The 20,607-nt window shown below is 34.1% G+C and overlaps 1 protein-coding gene, 1 long non-coding RNA gene and 1 pseudogene across 2 annotated transcripts; all 3 read right to left on the bottom strand.

The window, feature by feature from the left end:
* Positions 1 to 105: 105 nt before the first annotated feature.
* LOC113737294 (MDIS1-interacting receptor like kinase 2-like) lies at positions 106 to 8,100 on the bottom strand (annotated as a pseudogene).
* A 1,142-nt stretch (positions 8,101 to 9,242) lies between these two features.
* On the bottom strand, positions 9,243 to 9,954 carry LOC140038636 (uncharacterized). Its single transcript, XR_011842211.1, has 2 exons — positions 9,657 to 9,954; positions 9,243 to 9,570 (listed from the first exon to the last, which is right to left on the bottom strand). It is a non-coding gene; the product is annotated as an uncharacterized lncRNA (long non-coding RNA).
* Positions 9,955 to 15,937: 5,983 nt separating this feature from the next.
* LOC113737293 (MDIS1-interacting receptor like kinase 2-like) lies at positions 15,938 to 17,717 on the bottom strand. The gene is made up of 2 exons (XM_027264544.2): positions 16,403 to 17,717; positions 15,938 to 16,321 (listed from the first exon to the last, which is right to left on the bottom strand). Exons 1-2 carry the CDS (start codon positions 17,661 to 17,663, stop codon positions 16,023 to 16,025), a joined length of 1,560 nt encoding a protein of 519 aa, XP_027120345.2. The 5' UTR covers positions 17,664 to 17,717; the 3' UTR covers positions 15,938 to 16,022.
* Positions 17,718 to 20,607: the final 2,890 nt, after the last annotated feature.

The raw sequence follows: 20,607 nt of genomic DNA, 5'->3' as shown, positions 1-20,607 counted from the left end.
TATACACGTTTTATGAATTTCAAAATACCAGTTATCGAATATTGACTTCGAACGGTCAGATGTTGTGTTCATCACAAACTGAACACAGATTTAACTAATCAACAGTCAATGGCACGTTGGCGGCGTGGTGTCAGTATTGTGCCGGGCTGTTATCGTGTGCTTGTGGAGGGGATTCGGGGCCGGAACGGTTGTCAGAATAACCGTTTCGAAAGGTGTAACATCATTTACACACAATGTAACATCATCTATACAAAGTGTAACAATAGAATAACAGTGAGTAATACTAAAACAACATTTTTGTGAATTCCATACGGCGTGAAAATCGAGTTACAAGGAGTGATTTGAGCCGCACAAATTTTTTTTGCCTAATCATGACCTTGAACCTTCCGAAACGATTGTCAGACTTCAACCCCATCACGGCCCAGTAAGTTGTCATCATCATTACCTGTCTGTTTATTTATGCATTGACACTATTCAAATAGTTAAATCCCTTGGACGTTTTCCAAGATATTAATGGCTATTGTGATTGACACGTTTCCCTTAGACGTTTTCCAAGATATTTATTCACCTAAAATATACCCGGAAACTCTAATCCATTTACTCATATAGCACCTACAGGTAATGTGAGAACCTAAAAAAAAAAAAAATTAACAACAAGGTTAATGACACTTTGCCCTCCTGAATTTAGGAGATAGTCACAGTTTACTCTCTGTCAACCTTAAATATGTGCGCTATACCCTCATAAAGATTAGTCAAAGTAAGGCTGACAATAAGGATGAGTCGGGCCGGTAAATGTATTATTTGGAAGTATTTAATGTATAATTAGTACTTAGTATTGGTTTATGTGTAGTTTTAATGTTGTAGATTTCAAAATAGCTTTACCACTTCATGGTTATATTGATTATCTTAAGGAAATTAAGGAATAACAAGTGAGTTTGGATAAGAATGAATTAGTCTCAAAACTTGAATATATTGTGAGACAAGTATGATCTCTACATTTATGACAAAAGGTGGCGATTTTATTCATCTATTTATAAGTGTTGTGTACAACTGAGAATTTATAGAAAATTAAATAGCAGATTTCTAGCCTAACGTACGTACTGCTACGCTAATTCTATCATAATCATACAACTAATTTTATCTTTATCATATAAGAATACGAAAACTAATTCTATCTTAATCTTATAGTTGTTACAAGAGATAACAAGATAAGAAATAAGGGTGAAGTACGCGAACAGGCCCCCTCAAGCTGGAGTGTGGATGAACGAAACACCAAGCTTGTACAACAATTGTTGGAAAGGATTAAAACCAAACGCTTTGGTGAACAAGTCAGCAGGTTGATCCTCTGAAAGAATGAAATGGGTACAAAGCTCATTGGATTGAATCCATTCACTAACAAAGTGACAATCAATCTCAATGTGTTTGGTACGCTCGTGGAAAACAAGATTAGCAGCAATATGAAGTGTAGCTTGATTGTCACAAAACAGATGCAAACAATTAGGTTTTATATATAATGAAAATTGCTTTAAAAAATGAGTCTAAAGAAAAAATAAATACTTTTCATATAATTTATTCTTAAATAGTTAATGATTGTAATTCTATGATGAAATTTTGTTTGTCATAGACAAAAAGAACAAAGAAAAACAAAAACAAAGAAAAAAAATAAAAACCTACTGCCAAATGAAAGTGAAAATATTCTTTTCTACTGCCAAAGAACTCGTGATTTCTTTACCCTCAAGATGGTTTAGAGGAGTTTGCTTCTAAATAATCTGTACATGCATGGTTAGAAATATTAACGGTCTTCTTCGCACTGGTTTCTAAGGAACACGAGCCCGAACGGTTGTCAGTAAAATCGTTCGGGCTGGTTTTGTACAAAATACACAAGATGTAATTCACTTTATACATGGTGTAATTCATGGCTCGTTTGGCAAGTAAGTTTTTGGTCAAATTTGTTTGCTACAAGTTTTTTAATAATTTTAACTACAGTAACTTCAAAAAACTTCTCAAAGTTTTTAAACTATATACTTTAAAATATCCAAAAATTTACATGTTTCAAAAATTTTTCATACTTCTACAGTAAACTACAGTAAAGTTTTAGACAAATATGTAAAAAATTCACAAACGGGGCCTCACTTTCAATAACGTATAATTATAGAATAAAATTTTATGAGTCCTACACATAGTGTGAAAAAATGACGTGGGGCTACACATGGTGTGAGCCATACATATATACAAGATTTACATTTTTTTTTTTCAAGCCAAATATCCTCCGTGAACTTTCAGGAAGGTTGCTGAAAGATTTCAGTCAATTTGAGCTGCCATGATTTCCAATGAAGCAGTTAATGAGACACTAGACAAGAACAGACTTTTTGAGTGGAGTCAGCGGGTCGTCTGAAAGGTACAATTTGCATTACACACTTACGTGACCTGACACGTGCAAGGGTAAATTACATTTTGCTTGCTGATTGGTCATGCTTACTATTATTACTACTTTACGTTAAAGGGGATCATATTTTTGTCCCTTTACACTTTAGATTTTGATGATCAAATTTGTTTGCCAAATATGTGGTCTTTAATCAATTAAATTATTTGAGGCCAGGAATCCGTTCACTCATTAATCCCTACAACTATTTGATGAGATTTTGTATTCTAACTAAGCTATTAGTACATGTCTTGTACTATTCCCAATTCACCAAAGTTTCTCCAGCAGTTTCCTTGGGAACTTAATTCTTTTTTAAATAAAAAGTAAAATTCACTAAAAGATTGCTGAAAATCATTCAACACAATTTGATTTAAATCACTATTCTAATGAGATGTTAAACATGCACTAGAAATAATAAATTTGCAATTTAATAGATACAATAGATCTAAAAAATTATGAACAGCTCTGAAAAATATAAAAAATTTCAAGATCGTAATTTACTAAGATAAACAGCTTTTGCTCCTTTGGAACATAATACTATCATCAATCAAAGTTTCCAAGTCCCAAGGAGTTTCTTCTTCTCCTGAATCTTTTTACTTGGCTTCCTGATGAATGTACTTTTGATAGGACGTAGATTGTAGTGCATTTGTATGCATAAGTTATTAGCTAATTAGTTTATTTGAGCTTTATTTTGAATAAAAACTACCTAGTTTTGTTCTCATATTGTTCTAATAGGTGAAGGGCTTAATTGGAGAGAAAATGGACAAAAAATGTAGTGCAAAAAAGCAATGGAAGAAGAAAAGCGAAGAGGAAGGGGTTTGGCAAAATTGACTTTTTAAAGTATTTTGGCAATAACTTGAACTACAAAATTGGATTGAGATGATTCTTGATTCCTTTTGAAACTAAGAGAATGCTCTATAATTATTATGAAAATATTAAAGTCTGGTTCTCACGTTTTCATGGTCAAAAGTCCAAATTATTGAAGTATAATTTTGCTTTGATGATTTTTTGACCAATTCTCAGTATTTTGGACATATCTCAACGTTCAGACTTCCAAATGACATGATTCGTATGGCATTAAAAATTTAATTCATAGAGTTATAAATTGTATATTTCGACTAAGAACTGATTCGGCCTTGTTGATAGAGTTTTTGGCTTCAAAGAGGATCCATATCGTGGATCCCTGGTGATCTTTATGTGGATCAGTTATAATCCGTGCTAATTATCAGTTTGGTCTTCACACTGGAGTTTCTCTAGTCCCAATGACTGGCACTAGATTTTGGGCCTGTCTTCGTTGAAAAAAATGCACAGAAACGTTGTTTTTCAATTCCAATAAACCTAATCCTACCCCGTTTGGGATATTACTTTAAGAAACTATAAATAGGGGTGTTCTACGTCATTTTTAAAGGATTAGAAAACATTAGCCTAGTTTAGTTCTAACATTTTTTTCATAGTTTATTCTTAAAAAATCAAGATCAAACGTGAGCGAATCAAGGAGCACACAACGAGAGGACTAGAGCGAGCAACTGAGAAGTTTTCTTATTTTTTTTCTTATCTTTGTAGCAACTCTTTGGATTCGTGGTTTTAATTTTCCAATTATGCTGAACTAAACTAAATTTACTTCTAGCGTTCGGATTTTTATGAAGAAATTTGATTCATTTTCTAGTTTAATTTCTTATCTTTTGCTATAATTTATCTATCTTGATTTTAATTACGTGTTTGTGCTTGATCACGATAGACATGATTTTTGGGTTTGTATCAAATTGAGAAGCAAGATTCAGTCGTGCACTAGATAGATAAACATATTTAGGTTAATCACGAGAGTAAGTTAGGATTTGTATAATGCACTTATATCACCAAAGTTCTTAAAGGATTTAATTAAATACTTGCAAACTCAAGAGAGACGTAGGATTTAATTAGGCACACTTTAAATGTATCGAGAGATAATCTAAAATATAATTGTATGATGCATTCATGGTTTGTTAAGAAATTAACTAGATAATTGACTCAAATTTTGGATTAAAACTTGAAACCCTAAATTCGCATCTATTGTTTTCTCAATAGTACTTGACTTGATTTGATTATTACTTTATTGCTTAGTTAGTAATTACAACTCCTTGAATTTAAATTTTATTATTTTTGTTAGAATAATTAGAGTAGAGAATTAAATTGTCCTTGTGGATTCGACCCTAAATACTCCAAGTAATTTATCACTATGATTGACCTTATGCGCTTGCATGGATTCGTCAATCAACTTCCTACAAGTCCATATTTAACCTAAGGTAAATTACAGTTTACCGCCCTGTGATATAGCTAATTTCCACATAACCTTCTCTAGTTTTAAAAACTATATATAATTTCTTTATAATTTGGATTAAAGTGTCAAAGTGACGAAAATGATCATCCGTAATAGAACCTAAAAAAATGTCTAAATTACCCTTGTTTAAAAACTAAAATAACTGAAGTGACTAAAATATATAAATATAATATGCATAACACTCTAACCCAGTATGATTTTATATTTTACCATATAACTCTCTTATAGTTTAGTGTTTTATCATATAATCCCCTTATGATTTTCAATATATATATAACCCCATGTAGTTAATAAATAATTTTCAACTTTATATAGGGGTATTTTTGATATTTTAGTTGACTCCGTTATGGATTGCAAATTCCTTCATTTTGACACTTTAATTCAAATCATGAAGGAGTTATGTATAGCTTTTGAAATCATAGAGGGATTATGTAAAAAAAAAAATACTAAACCACACGTGGGTAAAGTGTAATTTGCCCTTTAACCTATAGACAACTAAGGCATGCCTTATGAATGTCTCAGCCACCTGAAGTTTATGCTCCTACAAGAGCACTTTATTTTGAATTATCTTCTCTTGGAAGCGTTTTCTTGTTTTAGGTGGAGTAACCTTTTAGTAGAAGAGATACTCGAGAACGTGTTTAAAATGAATAAAGCCCAAAACGGAGAGTATAATGTGCTACTTGCAATCTGCTTTTGTTCTTGGGAGTGAGACGAATTTTACATGCACAAAACTAAGCTGGTGTCACATCAGGAACATGCTGCTGTGTCTGGGGATAGTGGGATCAAATTTGATTCAAGAAAATGCACGCACTACTTTGTACATGTGTTGCTAATGCTACTTACCCTTTCTGAATTAGTCCATGTTTTGTTGTGGTGTGGGAGAAGATATTCCCTGTTGGCGTTATTTCGAAGAGTAGTAGGGGGGGCAGCGGTGAAGGGGAAATTTTCCAAAATCTCTATCTGGAATGGATGAGACACCAAAATGGATTATGGATATTGGTCAATGATGCTTGGGCCTGATTTACACACTAGCAGCAATACTCTTTCTGTCCTACTTGGTGTTCCTTTTACTTGAATTTATCTGTGTTTGTTTGTGAGAAACATGATTAGTAAAATACAGAATAATCATAATATTAATTATTTTACATACGTTTATCATAATTTTTTAAAGTATGATAAAACAAATTCGACACCAAGATATGAGTTGAACTAAATAGTGCATATAAATGTGTATGTGAATAGTAAGAACAACTTCTTCTTCTCTTTCTTTTTTTAAGTACGAACAATTTCAACTTTAACTATTATCCTTGTGTATGCGACATAAAAGTGTTTTAAGTTTCATTTCTTTTGGATTTTACATGCATAAACTTATCGAAGTTTTGTTATGTATCGTAACTATGTTCTTTATAACAGAAAAAAAAAATAGGATATCATCCTTAACAAATTTTAAACATTTTCTCACAAATTGAAGTATTGCTTATGAAGGAAAGCGTGAGACAAGTTTATCACAAATATTATATAAATAGTTAGAAGTATGAGTATTTTTTAAAATAATTTTGAAATGTACAAAATACAATTTTATTTTCATTATAGATACAAACATGAAATATAGAGACTTAATTTGAGTTTTTTTTTTTTAACCTAAAGATAAAGATCCTAAGTTCAAATCCCCCTTTCCCTTCCCACTTCTTAAATCCCACCCTTTTTGGACTAAATTTTTTTTTAAAGAAATAGAGACTCTTATTTAGCAATATAACCAGGCCAATATACATTCTATTCTTGACATCAATTCTTCTCATATTTCGGCTTAATAGTAGGCCAGATCTGATGATTAAATTCGGATGAAGTTGAGTTCTACTTTTGTGGATGGAAAATTGGCAAAAAGCATATGTATCCAATAGTCCAAGGTTAAATGCTTTGGGCCAGGTTTGATGACAACAATAGCGCTTAAAAACCTTCCAATTGCTGCTGAGTTCCCATATCAGTTGTGAACACCAAATCGGATCGGCCTACAGGCTTTAGTGTCCTCCGGCGACACCCAATGAAAGTGGTGTCATATAGAGAAGATTAGCAAGGCCCAGTCCCAGAATGGTGGGCACAAATGGAGAAATTGTTCAAAATTTTTTGGGTTTTCTTATGCTGATTTGGGTCTAAATCTATTTCATCTACCCATAAAGATGACTGATAGATTGCTTTTAAAGTCAGTTTGGGAATTTTTTGCTTTTGCTGATTGGGATCCATGTCTATTTGGGCTAATTCTGTATACGTTTGATACTTCAAAACTCCTTGGTGTGAATTTTTTTCATTTGATTGACAATACTATTTTGGATAAATTTCCAAAAAAAAAAAAAAGACAAAGAACAATTGTTTTTCTCAAATAATGCTGCAATAAAATGCTCTGAAGCATGACTTGGACAATTTTTAAATCGGCTCAATTTGGTTGTCAGATGCATTAAGGGTACAATTTTATAGGTTTGGAACAAACTAGAAATCATATGCATAGTTCGCCTAGATTCTGGATTCACATGTAAACATGCCTCTGCTATTTTGAGGACGAATACCAGGATCTTTTCAATTTCTTGTGTGGGATGCGAAAGTCTCTGGTCCAACAAGTCTTTCAATTCTATGTCTCCAGTTGTTGTTGAAGACATCAGATGGGCAACAAATTCACCAGGGGTGCTTCCCCTTGATTATTTCCAATGTCAGGACCCCAAAGCTATAAACGTCACATTTTTCAGCGACTCTCATTGTATAGGCAAGCTCTGCATGGAAAATCATGTTATCAGTGAAACCTATACACTTAATACCTGAAAATAGAGAGAAATTATAACCCTGTTAGTTACCTGCTGCAGTGTATCCCAATATGCCAGCAAGAGTAGTCCAATTGCATGAGCCCTTCTGCAGGAAATTTAGCAGTACCAAAGTCTGAAACACGAGCCTCGTATTCTAAATCAAGCAAAACATTGTTGCTCGAAACATCTTGCTGAACTATTGAAGGTGAACAATCATGATGCATGTAAGATAGTGCTTGAGCGACACCTTTGATGATGTTCACCCTCTTTTCCCAATCTAGTTCCTTAGCTTGTTCGTCAATGCTGAAAATTTTGGCCAAGCTACCTCGCTTGAGGTACTCGTAGACCAAAAAGGTGTGTTTGGAACTTGAGCAGAAGCCGTGGAGTTTCGCAATGTTTCTATGCTTGATGTTTGTCAAGCCTCTTAACTCGTTCAAGAAACTGTTGAAGTACACCTTCTCAGGCAACAGATGAAGTTTCTGTACGGGAACTAAGTTGTGGGGTGGAAGCATTGGTTTGTACACACTTCCATAATCAACTCCTGTTGCTTTTAATATTTCTCTGTACATTGCATGAATAAGTACGAGTGCTCCTAGAAGAGGGAGTGCAATTATGAGAACAAGATTCAACCCCTTATCCTTTACGTGCTTTCTAATTGATTGATAACTTTCGCAAGCTTGTAAACCTGTAATATTGCCGCACTATCCCCTCAATTGTTCTGTGGTTATATTTTTAAAGGCTCTAACATAAGGAAATGGACCTTCTAAGGTAATTGAATGATATGTCAAAATGCAGTTCAGCCATAGCTTCTGAAAGGAAGCCTGAGAGGTCGTCATGGGAAAGATCCAATATATCTCTAGACTCTGAAAACTTCTGATCAAACTCAGGTGGTATTTCTCCGCTGATGTAATTATGACTCAGATCCAAGATAGAAAGGTGAGTTAACTCACCTAGCTCGGGTGGAATCAATTGACTTAGATTGTTGTTGCTCAAGTTCAGGTAAAACAATTGTTGGCAATCTTTTTTGTTAGATAAAGCAGATTTTTTACAAACCTAAATTCTTCAGGTATTTTAGCAGAGAAGCCAGCTTCATAACTTGCTTTGGAATTTCCCCAGTCAAGGCATTGGAAGAATGATCAAGACTATGAAGTTAAGACACGTTCTCTAGCTCTGAGAATTGTCTGCAAGCGAAAGTGCTTCCAAGTTTGGGCATCTAGCCCTTTTCCCAGAAAGTCTGCCACAGAATTCATTATTGCTAAGATCCATCAAATTCAAGTTTGGATAGATAGCAAACATCTGTGACAGGTTCCTAGTTAGCGGGTTTCCATCGAATCCGACTCCAAATAAGCTTGAGCAATTTTCAGGTTTAATAGTAATCGGAGTATGAGGCCGTTGTTGAGTGTTCCATTTTGGCGAAGATGTTATCACAAAGCATCAACATGGTGAGTACACTATCTTGTATGCATTATAGATGATTATGAAATACCAACCATCAACAGATCTAGCACTTTCCAGATGAACCACAAAACAAGCAAAAAAAAATTGAAACTTGACTTTCCTTAGGTAAATTGAACTAGTCGAGAAGACTTTGATCCACTGGTTACAAATGAAGCACCGAGACTTCGAAATATTGAGTTCAAATCTCCTTTCTTCTTTCCCATTTTTTAAATCCCATTCTTTCCTTATTAGATAAAAGTTTGAAAAACTAGGACACATTGGAACAAATATCTTGGATTTCACATTATTTTGATACTAGACATGCCCATTTGTATATAGGCTTATCGACAACAATAAAAAGAAGTACTTACAGAACAAAAAAAATTAAATAAACACAAAAAGAAGCAACCTCCCCGCCCAAAGAAAATACAATAAAAAGAAGCAACTCCCAACCCAAATCCTGAAGTTTCGTCTGATTTTGGATTATCAACAACAAAAGCCGATTGGAGAAGGAACATCCATTGCCTTTGATCTTGGTGACCGGATGGGACTTGGGTGTACCTTTACCTCTGAAACATGGGTATCGTTGCCCCTAAATTCGTCTGCATAAAACCAAAGCACCACAAACACGAACGATAAACTAAACTATCAATTGTCATGTAAGGTATTTGTGAACTACACAACTCACTTGTTTTCCCGGAAATTGTTCTTGATGTTGCAGATGAGATGGATGAAGTTGAAAGTAAGACGAGAAAGAAAATTTTCGCGAGAGTTTTGACGTCCATGAACTCAGAAGAGGTCGTTTGTGATGCTACCTTTATACCGGATTCCGGTAGCGCAATTGCTCAGGTACGTATGCTAGTGACTTTGGCACACTGTATTTATATCTCAAGGGCAAATGATAAGAACACCTAAACAAGGTAACACTCATTATTATGAAAGTTAAACATTATTATACCCATCAAGTATCATGCATAAATTTGATATTTTCACCACTCACAAACGGGCTTTTTATCAAATTTAATAAATTTTGATAATATTCGGTAACATAAATTTCTGGTTTTGAAATTTGATAAAAAAAAATTTTGATATTATACACCTAAAGTATAATTTTTCTTCTATACACATTTTCATTTTAGTCTATATGAATGGAGATTTTCTTTTTCTTTTTCTCTCTTTACAAATCTAAATTTTTGTAGACAAAATTAAACCGGTACCACCGATTATATAGATGAATCCATTAAAAAACACGTGTAATAAAAAAGTTTTTGAAAAAAATATTAACTAATGCTGTCCGAGAAAAAAGATAAAGAACATACGCGTAGGGGTAGTGGGCAATGTAAAGTCACTTTTTAATTATAGGTAGTTTGGGAAAACCATTACACGACAAGATAGATGCAACACTAATAAACATTGTTCTTCTTTATAAAAATCATACAAGTTTGCTAACGGTGCCGATTAAAAGTGGCCTCGAGTATTAAATTGTTGGAAAAATGATTCAAAACATTTCATACATTTCGTTAAATGAATTTTTTCGTCCTTTATTTTTAAAATATTAATTTTATGTCCCTTATAAATTTAAGTTAACTAAAAGAAGTTAAAAAAATGTAATCCCAACCTAAATTTTTGATCACTTTTTAGTCTGAAATTACCATGTGATTCACATATAGTCGTTTTTTATGTACAAAAAGGTCATATCGCACTTTTTCAGTAATAAATAAATATAGATTGGATTAGATCACACATTTTTAGAAGAAAAAATGAATATCGGTCCTACTTTTTTAGGGATAAAATAAATATAGATTGCATTATTTATTTAATTATAAATGGCACCTAACTTTTTTGTCCTAAAAAATAACATTCGTGTATATCATGAAATGACTTCAACACACACGACTTGTTTATAGTAAGTCTACCCACTTCAAGCTTTGGAATAATTACGCTTTACGGTAAAGATTAATTGTTTTTATATTGACCGTCTAGTGATTATTTTTATACTAGTAGTTTTGGATGTATGCCACATATTCATAATTTGAATTTCAAATTTGAATTCATGTTATGTTACATGCTATAAACGCTGCTAATATAAAAAATATATATATACATTGACAATAGATAAAAAATTTATCCTTACAATAATCATAATAATTCAACAAGAGAAAAATAGAAATCTTTTTTGTATGACTACTTACTTAAATAAAGGGTAAAAAGATACATCACCATGTGAAGCCGAGGTTTCTTATTCTTATTAAATGTTTTGCCTCAAAAAAATACGTCATTTCTTATTCCGTAGCAGTTCTAAGTACCAAAAACAATATATCCATGTGTTTTGAAGTTAATCAACCAAATGACCGTGAAATGAATATAGGGATAATTTCAGAAACCTTCCCTGAGATTTGTCTTAATATCACTCAGCTCCCCTCAAGTTTTTAAAATCTCACTTGCCTCCCTTGTCAATTTGACAAGACTAAATATTCCTATTAAAGGTTACAAATTAACAACATTACCCTTGCTCTTAACAACTATTTAACCAAAAAGTCAAAACAAAATAAAATTTTAAAAGCAAAAAATGTAAAGTAAAAAAAAATAAATTGCTAGCTAATAATGGTCCATATTTCTTTACATTGGAGTCATAGTGAAATAACAAAAGACATGAATAAATTAAATCTAATCAAAATCAACCACTTAGGAGGATCTTAGATAGTAATTACAACCTTATTAAATTTTGTGCATAGTTACAACTAAGGAAGTCAAGATATTTTTTGGAAAAATATGTTTTAATTCATTGTGTAATTTTAGTTGTATTGAAAACTAAAATTATCTCTTCATACATGTGAATTTTTCAAGGTGTAAATTTTCCTTTTGTTCAAATATAACTAAAATAAATAGTTTACGTCAAAAAATTTACACCTTATAAAAATTTAACCTTATTTTATTTTGTATTGTTGTCATAAATTTCATAAGTAGGATAATATAAGGGTATTATTGGAATTATTCTTCTTGTATTTCTTCCAAAGGGGTTAAAATGTTACAAAAAATATCAATCTAAGGGTGAGATTTTAAAAATCTCAGGGAGCTGAGTGATATTTCTAAAATTATCCCATGAATATATTATGCAGCAACCACACAGCAATGGCCCTTCCTTCTCCTCAAATTTTGACTGGTTTTTCCTGCTCCAACTTTTAGGGTTGGGAATAATTAAGCACTAACGCCAAAATTTTCAATCATATCACATCATTCAATTATCTTGTATTTAGTTTTCTTTAATTGATTTATAATGTTTGCATCTCATAGGCAAATTGGCAGCACTTCATTAAGGTTAAGTAGATATTCATTTTTCCACCCATTAGTGCAGGTTTACACTTTAATTCTTTATTATGGCTGCCACAAATAGATTAATAGATAAATACATCTACATTGGCATTCTCCTTTTGAATAAGTATGCCAGTAATGATATAGAATATTAGCAAGATAACAGCCACATTTACAGCACGTACTCTCCCCCGGATTGGAGCTTTGGTACCCCTTCCGTTTGGTTGGTAGTTACAATATATATTTAGGATGCTTATGCATAGTTATGTTGACAAATGTGATTATGTTATTAGGGTAAAAATTAGTTTTTATAAGATTAAAATTAAAAGTTCAAAAAAAGAAAAAAAATTATACCAATTGCCTCTACTCTAACTTTATACATTGTATAAATAGCATCTAATAAATGAATTTAAAATTTAATGATGGGATTTAAATGGATAAAGCAAAACCGTTATCCAACCTTCTACCATGCTTTCCTCATACTTGTATATTTACCACTCCAATAGTAATACAGTTTTACCTTAGAAAGATTGCAAAAACCCAGAGTGAAAAATATAAACATTAGCTATAAAAAGAACACCGAAAGAAGATGAATGTATTATTATGCAGCTGCCACACAAGATTTGGTAATGAACAACTAAATTGAACATTTTATCTTTCCTGCTCCTCCAATTTTGTTTGGTTTTTTCTGCTCAAACTTTCTAGGGTGGGAATGATTATTATCAGCACTAAAACGAAGCTTTCCAATCATTTTGCATCACTCAATTATCTTGTATTTTGTCAATTGACTTATAGTGTTAGCATCCCATTGGCAAATTGGCCTTTTAGCACTTCATCAAGGTCAAGTAAACGTCCATTTTCCCACCCTTTAGTGCGCTTTTACACTTTAATTCTTCAATATGCCTGCCACAAATAGATTAGTACATAAATAACATCATTGATGGCAGTCTTCTTTTCAATGTGTATGCCAGTAATGATATGGATTCATAGAAAGATGACAGCACGTACTCTCCCACAGATTGGAGCTTTCGTGGGTTAATTTTTCACATCTCCTAGTTTCCAACTAGCGCACCTTAGATGGTGGTTTTTCATCCGTCTCCTTATCATCATTTTCTCTCCATGCGTCTAAATCCTATTGGACATTTTTTCCATCTTTGATCCCACATTTTCCACTTTAATTTACTGACAAAAAAATAAATTCTACAAGTCTATTTTTCTAATTTTTTTTCTTCTTTTGTACTAATTGATGATGCGGTTTGCACTTTCTTTTACCATCTGCTGTACCCAATTCTACTACTTCGTATACCGTAAGGTTAGGGAAAGGAAAAGTGACGCGGGGTGGAAGCATAGAACTAGATGGGGTTCGACGAACACTTCTCAGAAGAAGGATCGAAGGGTTGATTCACGATTAAAACCTCAAAATAACAAGATTCAACCAGAATCTAAAATATAAAGCGCACTTCCAGGGACATGTTAACGCCAACAACTCAAAGAATTAATTTGATTTATTTGTTAAAAGCTGTTTACAGTATCCTAAATACTTCTCTTTATAGGCTACAAAGATCTAAACTAAAAACAAAACAAAAACACACAAAATGCCTAAAACACATAAAACTTCGGGTTTGGCCGCCACGAGGATCTGCGGATGGATTTAAGCTGGCTAGGCATGGATCCGCCTCGCGGATTCGTGTTGCTACTACTGTCTGCCTTGAATCCAGCTCTATAATTCATGGATGGATTAAAGGCCCATTAGACCTTTCTTCTACTATTTCTTCGAGTAAAACCTTATTGGCGCAATAATTAATATTGATAATTAAAATAAATAAAAATGCTAGCAAAACTATGAGAATTCTAAATGATTCTCAAGTAGTTTTATTGGATATAAATGAGGACTCATGAATCCATGGTTCCTCCTTGTGTACCAAAAGTGTTAATTCGGTTTGTTATCATAAGGGTCTTGCAAATTATTTGTGGCAAATCAATTTTAGTCTCTTAACTTTAAAATATGTGGCCGATATGTTCCTTTAATTGAAGATTAATTAGGAGTAGGCCTGTGAGATAGGCCAATAGTCTTGGTGTTTTAAATGAAGATTTGTAAACAATTAAAAAAAGCTCTTAAACTCATCTGAATTCTTCACCATCAGGATGACAGTTTTTTTTTTGCACCATGAGATCACCTCAAATAAAGTTCAAGACATAAACTAAAGCATTTTGCCTTTTATTAGTTAAACAATCGTGAAAAAAAATACCAATTGAGCTTGGAAGAATCTTAAAACTTGGAGTAAATTCTTAAATTGTGATGAAAAAAAAAAGTTTTTCTATAAGGGGGGTAATTTTTGAAGTTAGTTCCAGGATTATGATCTTCGCATTTGTGAAATGCGAGTTCAGATACTTCGCATTTCACAAATGTGAGGTCAGTCTCTCAGGAAAAAAAGGAAAAATAGCTCGCATTTGGCGAATGCGAGCAAATGCGAGCTGTGTTACCTCGCATTTGTCGAATGCGAGGTATGCAAAGCCCTTGAGGTCAACCACAATACGCGACCATGAGGTCGCGTATTCAGTGGTCACGAATTACAACCCGCAGCCGCAAAGCTAAAAACGCGACCATGGGGTCGCGTATTGATCCCTCGGCCATAACAAAACGAATATGCGGTCAGTTTCTTCATTCTTCTTCTTCTTCTTCCTTGCGTTTTCTCTCTTCCAAACTCACCCAATTCACAAATCTTCATTTTTGCTCCATAATCTTACTAAAAACCATCAACCCAACAGCTTTTGAGCATCATACAGCCTTTCTAACCGAGAAATTATCAAATCTTTTAATCTATAAGAAATATAACTTTTTTGTTATTTATATACAAAGAATTACTAGTAGATAAAATTTTGTATTGAGAGCTCACATTTGCTAACTTCTAACTCGTGTGAGTTTTAAAATAAAAAGGATTTATTCCTCTATGATAAATGTCAATGCAAAAACAAAAATGATTGTGTGCTCCTAATTAAAAAAAAAAAGCAAATTTTGAATATAATTTTCTAGGAATTCGCATTTATCAAATGCGAGATACAGTAAAGCTGAAAGCCTACTAGTTCGCTTAAGATTTATTGCCCCAATTTATTATCAAGTATTGACGGCAATATTATGGGATTTTTTTTCCAGTTCTGATGAATTTAGAGCCTTAAGTAGTAAAATTTGTAGAAATTTTCATTGCAAATTGTAAATCATTTTATAATTTGCAGTGAAATCATAAAGCAAGGGAAAATGGTCACTTACCTCGCATTCCTTAAATGCAAGGTCATATACCTTGCATTTAACAAATGCGAGGTTTGTTTTTTTTCTTTTTTTTTTTGGATTTTGGTGGTCGGAAAATTCAAGGAGACTTCGCATTCAGCAAATGCGAGTTCCTTGAGCTTGCATTTGCTGAATGCGAAGACCTCTTGGACGGAATCCCATACACAAAATGCCCCCTTTGTAGAATTTTTTAAAAATTCATCATAATTTTAGAAATTTCTCTAAGACTTGCAATAACAATATGAAACTTTCAAAAAAATTATATTTCAAGCTTTATGGAAATTTCTAATGATATAGTAAGTATTACAAGGAAAATTGTTTGTCTTTTAGGTTTAGTATTCAATTTTGAGATATACCAAGGTACAAAGAAAATCAATGTTATTCGCATGTAAACTCCAAACAATGTTTCCCACTCAAATAAAATTCCCTTGATGGTTACCTACCAAAATGTTGCCCTCATGGTGCACCCACAGGTAACAAACTTGAAACAATGTGCATAGTTGGCCTAGATTTTGGATTCACATGTAAACATGCCTTTGCTAGTTTGACGGTTGATATCAGAATCTTTTCAATTTCTTGTGTGGGATGCGAAAGTCTCTGGTCCAACAAGTCTTTTAGTTCTATATCTCCAGGTGTTGAAGACAACAGATGGACAACTAATTCACCAGGGTGCTTCCCTTTGATTATTTCCAATGTCAGGACCCCAAAGCTATAAACATCACACTTTTCAGTGACACTCATTGTATAAGCAAGCTCTGCACGGAAAATCATATCATCAGGAAAACCTTCACACTTAATACCTATAAAAGAGAGAAATTATAACCCCTATTAATTACCTGGCGCGACATATCCTAATGTGCCAGCAAGAGTAGTCCAGTTAGATGAATCCTTCCTGAGAAATTTAGCAGTGCCAAAGTCTGAAACACGAGCCTCATATTCTGAATCAAGCAACACATTGTTGCTTGAAATGTCCCGATGAACTATTGAAGGCGTGCAATCATGATGCATGTAAGATAGGGCATGAGCCACGCCTTTGATGATGTTCACCCTCTTTTCCCAGTCTAGTTCCTTAGCTTCTTCTTCCATGCTGAAAATTTTGGCCAAGCTACCTCGCTCAAGGTACTCATAGACCAAAAAGGAGTTTGTGGAATTTGAGCAGAAACCGTAGAGTTTAACAATGTTTCTGTGCTTGATGTTTGTCAAGGCTCTTATCTCATTTAAGAAACTGTTGAAGTACACCTTCTCCGGCAGCAGATGAAGTCTCTTTACAGCTACCAAGTTACCAGGTGGGAGCATTGCCTTGTAAACACTTCCATAACCTCCTTCCCCAATGCAGAATATTTCGCTGAAATCTTCTGTTGCTTTTAATATTTCTCTGTACATTGCTTTGCCATCAAATGTTGATATGGAAAACAAATCAGCATCCACTACATTCTCTGTGGTTTTTCTTTCCCTTTGTCGACATATTTTAAGGGCTCCAAAGAATGCACAAAGAAGAATTAGCGATCCTAGAAGAGGGAGCACAATTACGAGAACAAGATTCAACCCCTTATCCTTTACACGCTTCATACTCAATTGAGGACTTCTACATGCTTGTAAACCAGTAATATTACCGCACAAACCTTTGTTTCCCCTCAATTCTTCTATGGTGATATTTTTAAAGGCTCTGCCATAAGGAATTGGACCTTCTAAATTATTGAAAGATATGTCAATATGCAAATAACCAGGCAGTTCAGCCAAAGCATTTGGAAGGAAACCAGAGAGATTGTTATGGGAAATATCCAATATCTCTAGGCTCTGAAAACTTCTGAACTCAGGTGGTATTTCTCCTGTGATGTGATTATGACTCAGATCCAAGACAGAAAGTCGAGTTAACTTACCCATCTGAGGTGGAATCTGTTGACTTAAGTTGTTGCTGCTCAAATTCAGGTAAAACAATTGTTGGTAACCTCCTAAAGTTTCTGGGATAGATCCACGCAAGAAATTTCGTGACAGGTCAAGGTAAAGCAGATTTTTGAGCAAACTGACTTCTTCCGGTATATTGCCAAAAAGTTGGTTATTTTGTAGATTTAGATTGAGCATGGAAGCCAGCATCATAACTTGGTTTGGAATTTCCCCTGTAAAGTCATTGGAAGAAAGATCGAGTGCATGAAGTTGAGATGCATTCCCCAGTTCTGAAGGGATCTGACCTGTGATGTGATTGTCGGCAAGCAAAAGAGCTGCCAAGTTTGGGCATCTACCCCAGTTGCCAGAAAGTCCACCATAGAATTCATTGTTGCTAAGATCCATGAAATTCAAGTTGGGGTAGATACCAAACATCTCTGACAGATTCCCAGTCAGCCTGTTTCCCTGAAATCGAGCTCTAAATAAACTTGAGCAATTTTTCAAGCTTATAGGGATTGGTCCTATCAGCTTGTTGTTGCTTACCGTGAAGTTCTGAAGTGTTCCATTTTGGCAAAGATGTTCCGGCAGATGACCAGAGAATTGATTTGTATCCATCTCCATCACAGCCAACTTTGCCAACTTCCCAAGCTCCTCTGGAATGGAACCAGAAAGCTGGTTTTCACGGAGAAACAGAAATTCCAGGTTGCTCACATCACCAAATGATTTAGGAATAGAACCGTTCAGTTCATTCCTGTCTAGTTCCAAATCTGTAAGTAGCTCTACGTTGCCCAACTCTTCAGGAATTGAGCCTGAGAGTTGGTTATCATAGAGATGGAGGACAGTCAAATTCGTCAGATTACCCAGTGATGTTGGGATTGTGCCAATGAGATTATTTCCAAACAAGCTCAAACTTTGAAGTGATTTCAACTGCCCTAACTCAACTGGCATGGGACCAGACAGATCATTTTGGAAAAGGAACAAGGTCTCCAACTTATTGAGGTTACCTAGAACAGGTGGAATTGAACCTGTTAGAAGGTTAGAGCTCAAAAAAGCAGTGACAAGATTGGATAGGTTTCCTATTTCTGGAGGAATGGAACCTGATAATAGGTTTTCATACAAAGACAAGTATGTCAAGTTTCTCAGATTTGCCAAGGAAGATGAAATGGTGCCACTGATGTTATTGGTATTCAAAACAAGCTCAGTAAGACAGACTAAATGGCTTAATTCCTCAGGAATTGGACCAGACAATTGATTTTCGTTCAGATGGAGGACTTGAAGATTTCGTAACAAGCCAATTTCAGGTGGGATTTCTCGTGACAGCTGATTGAACGAGAAATCGAGATAAATGAGATTGGAAAGATTACCAATCTGGGGCGGTATGCTGCCAAAAAGTTCATTCATGGAAAGATGAACGTATTCAAGGTTTGGCAAGGATGAAAATGGAAAGTCAGAGAGTGTCGTGCTGACATTGGAATTTGTGAGGTTCAATCTGTTGACACTTCCATCAATATTGCATGAAACACCAGCCCAAGTGCAAGGGCTGGAAGAATTCTTGGCTTGGGTTGGCGATATATTCCATGAAATGAAAAGGGGACTATTCTTGTTGGCAAAATTGGCTTTCCATTTCAAGAGTGAAGCAGCCTCTTCAGCAAAATCTGATGCACAAACTTTGGAAGGAAGTGTTGGCCAGAGTGTATGTAGTACTAAAATAAACATGAAAAAAACCTCTCTTATGAAATTTGGAAGCATGATTGCTTTTGCTCTATCTCAGCTGAAGATGGACCAATTGGTTAATTTGTTTACTTGTATGAACTACAAAATGAGACGTTGATGGATCCTCCCTTTAAATACAAGACGTCAGCGGTCTTCATTATCTTTTTGTTTTTTTGGCCATTCTCCTTTCCTTATGAACGTACACGTTGAAACTTAATACTTTGCCGTCAATTGGACTCTTATATTCTCTTGACCTCATAGATACTTTGCCAATTGTAATGCTGATAAAAGCAGTCCATTTCTCCTTCCCGCATTGAAACCAAGGCAAAATCAAAAGAGTTCAATTCAAGCCTACGTACAGTTTGTTTTCCTTTCTCACCTTTTGCAATTTCTTTTCTAAAAATCTTTATTAAAATTTAGAATTCAATTATCGAATAAAGACTTTGCAAAGTCTATCAGCTTCGCATTTACATTACAAACCGATCACAGAGAATTGATAGTCAACGTTCACTGCCTCTAAATGAATTACATGTGGCAAACTCAACAACATTTAGGTGAAATGTTTTTAAACACTAGCTTAAATTGATTTCTGTATATAAGAAAAAATACAAATAATTGTACAAACAGTACATCGATTTGTGCATAAAGTACCGATTTTGTATAAAGAAATTGTTTAAGTAGCCTTGAATTGAATTAAACCGATGCTACTTGCTTTAAAAGACAACCAGTGACAACTATTGGTTTCATTTCTTGCACATGCTATTCCAAAATGAATTATAAGTAAAAACTCATGTTCTCCGGGAATTATTCGATTACCAACTTGTTAATTCATGACTATAACAAAAAATAATTTGTAGTTTTAATTAAGATTATTCAATTAGTGAGTAACATACTAATTTTGTTCAACCAGAATATTTCCGGTAGTTTTAATTGAATCGTATTTAATTCAATTGTTGTGATTAATTAGTAAAATCATCTAATGAGAATTAGTAAAAGTGATTTCAACTGCCGTACTCCAACTGGAATGAGACAATAAATGTTGTTTTGGAAGAGGAACAAATTCTCCAGCTTATTCAGGTTATGTAAAGTAGGTGTAATTGGAGCTGGTAAATGGTTAGACCTTTTAAAAAAATGTTTAGAGGTCAAAAAAGAATGCAATGATAAGTTTCCGAGACTAGCTGGCTTATTGGCTTTGGAATTGAATCAGTCAAGTGATTTTCGTTCAAGTGGAGGACTTGAAGATTTCAAAACAAAGCCAAATTCAGGCTCGATTCTCGTGGCAACAGATTGGACGTGAAATCGAGATAAATGAGCTTGGATAGGTTACCAATCCGGGGTAATATGCTGCCAAAAAGTTCATTCATGGATGGATCAACGTATTCAATATTTAGCAATGATGAAAATGAGAAGTCATAGAGTGTAGTGTTGATATTAGAATTTTTGA

Source organism: Coffea arabica, chromosome 3e, assembly GCF_036785885.1.
Source record: "Coffea arabica cultivar ET-39 chromosome 3e, Coffea Arabica ET-39 HiFi, whole genome shotgun sequence".
Classification (NCBI taxonomy): domain Eukaryota; kingdom Viridiplantae; phylum Streptophyta; class Magnoliopsida; order Gentianales; family Rubiaceae; genus Coffea; species Coffea arabica.
This window is presented reverse-complemented; position numbering and strand designations above follow the sequence as displayed.

Excerpts from the sequence above, each read along its gene's own strand:
- LOC113737293 (XM_027264544.2), bottom strand. The coding sequence starts at position 17,663 with ATGATGCTGGCTTCCATGCTCAATCTAAATCTACAAAATAACCAACTT. Across the intron at positions 16,322-16,402 it reads ATTAGGATATGTCGCGCCAG|AGCTTGCTTATACAATGAGT; the intron begins GTAATTAATAGG and ends TTTTCCGTGCAG.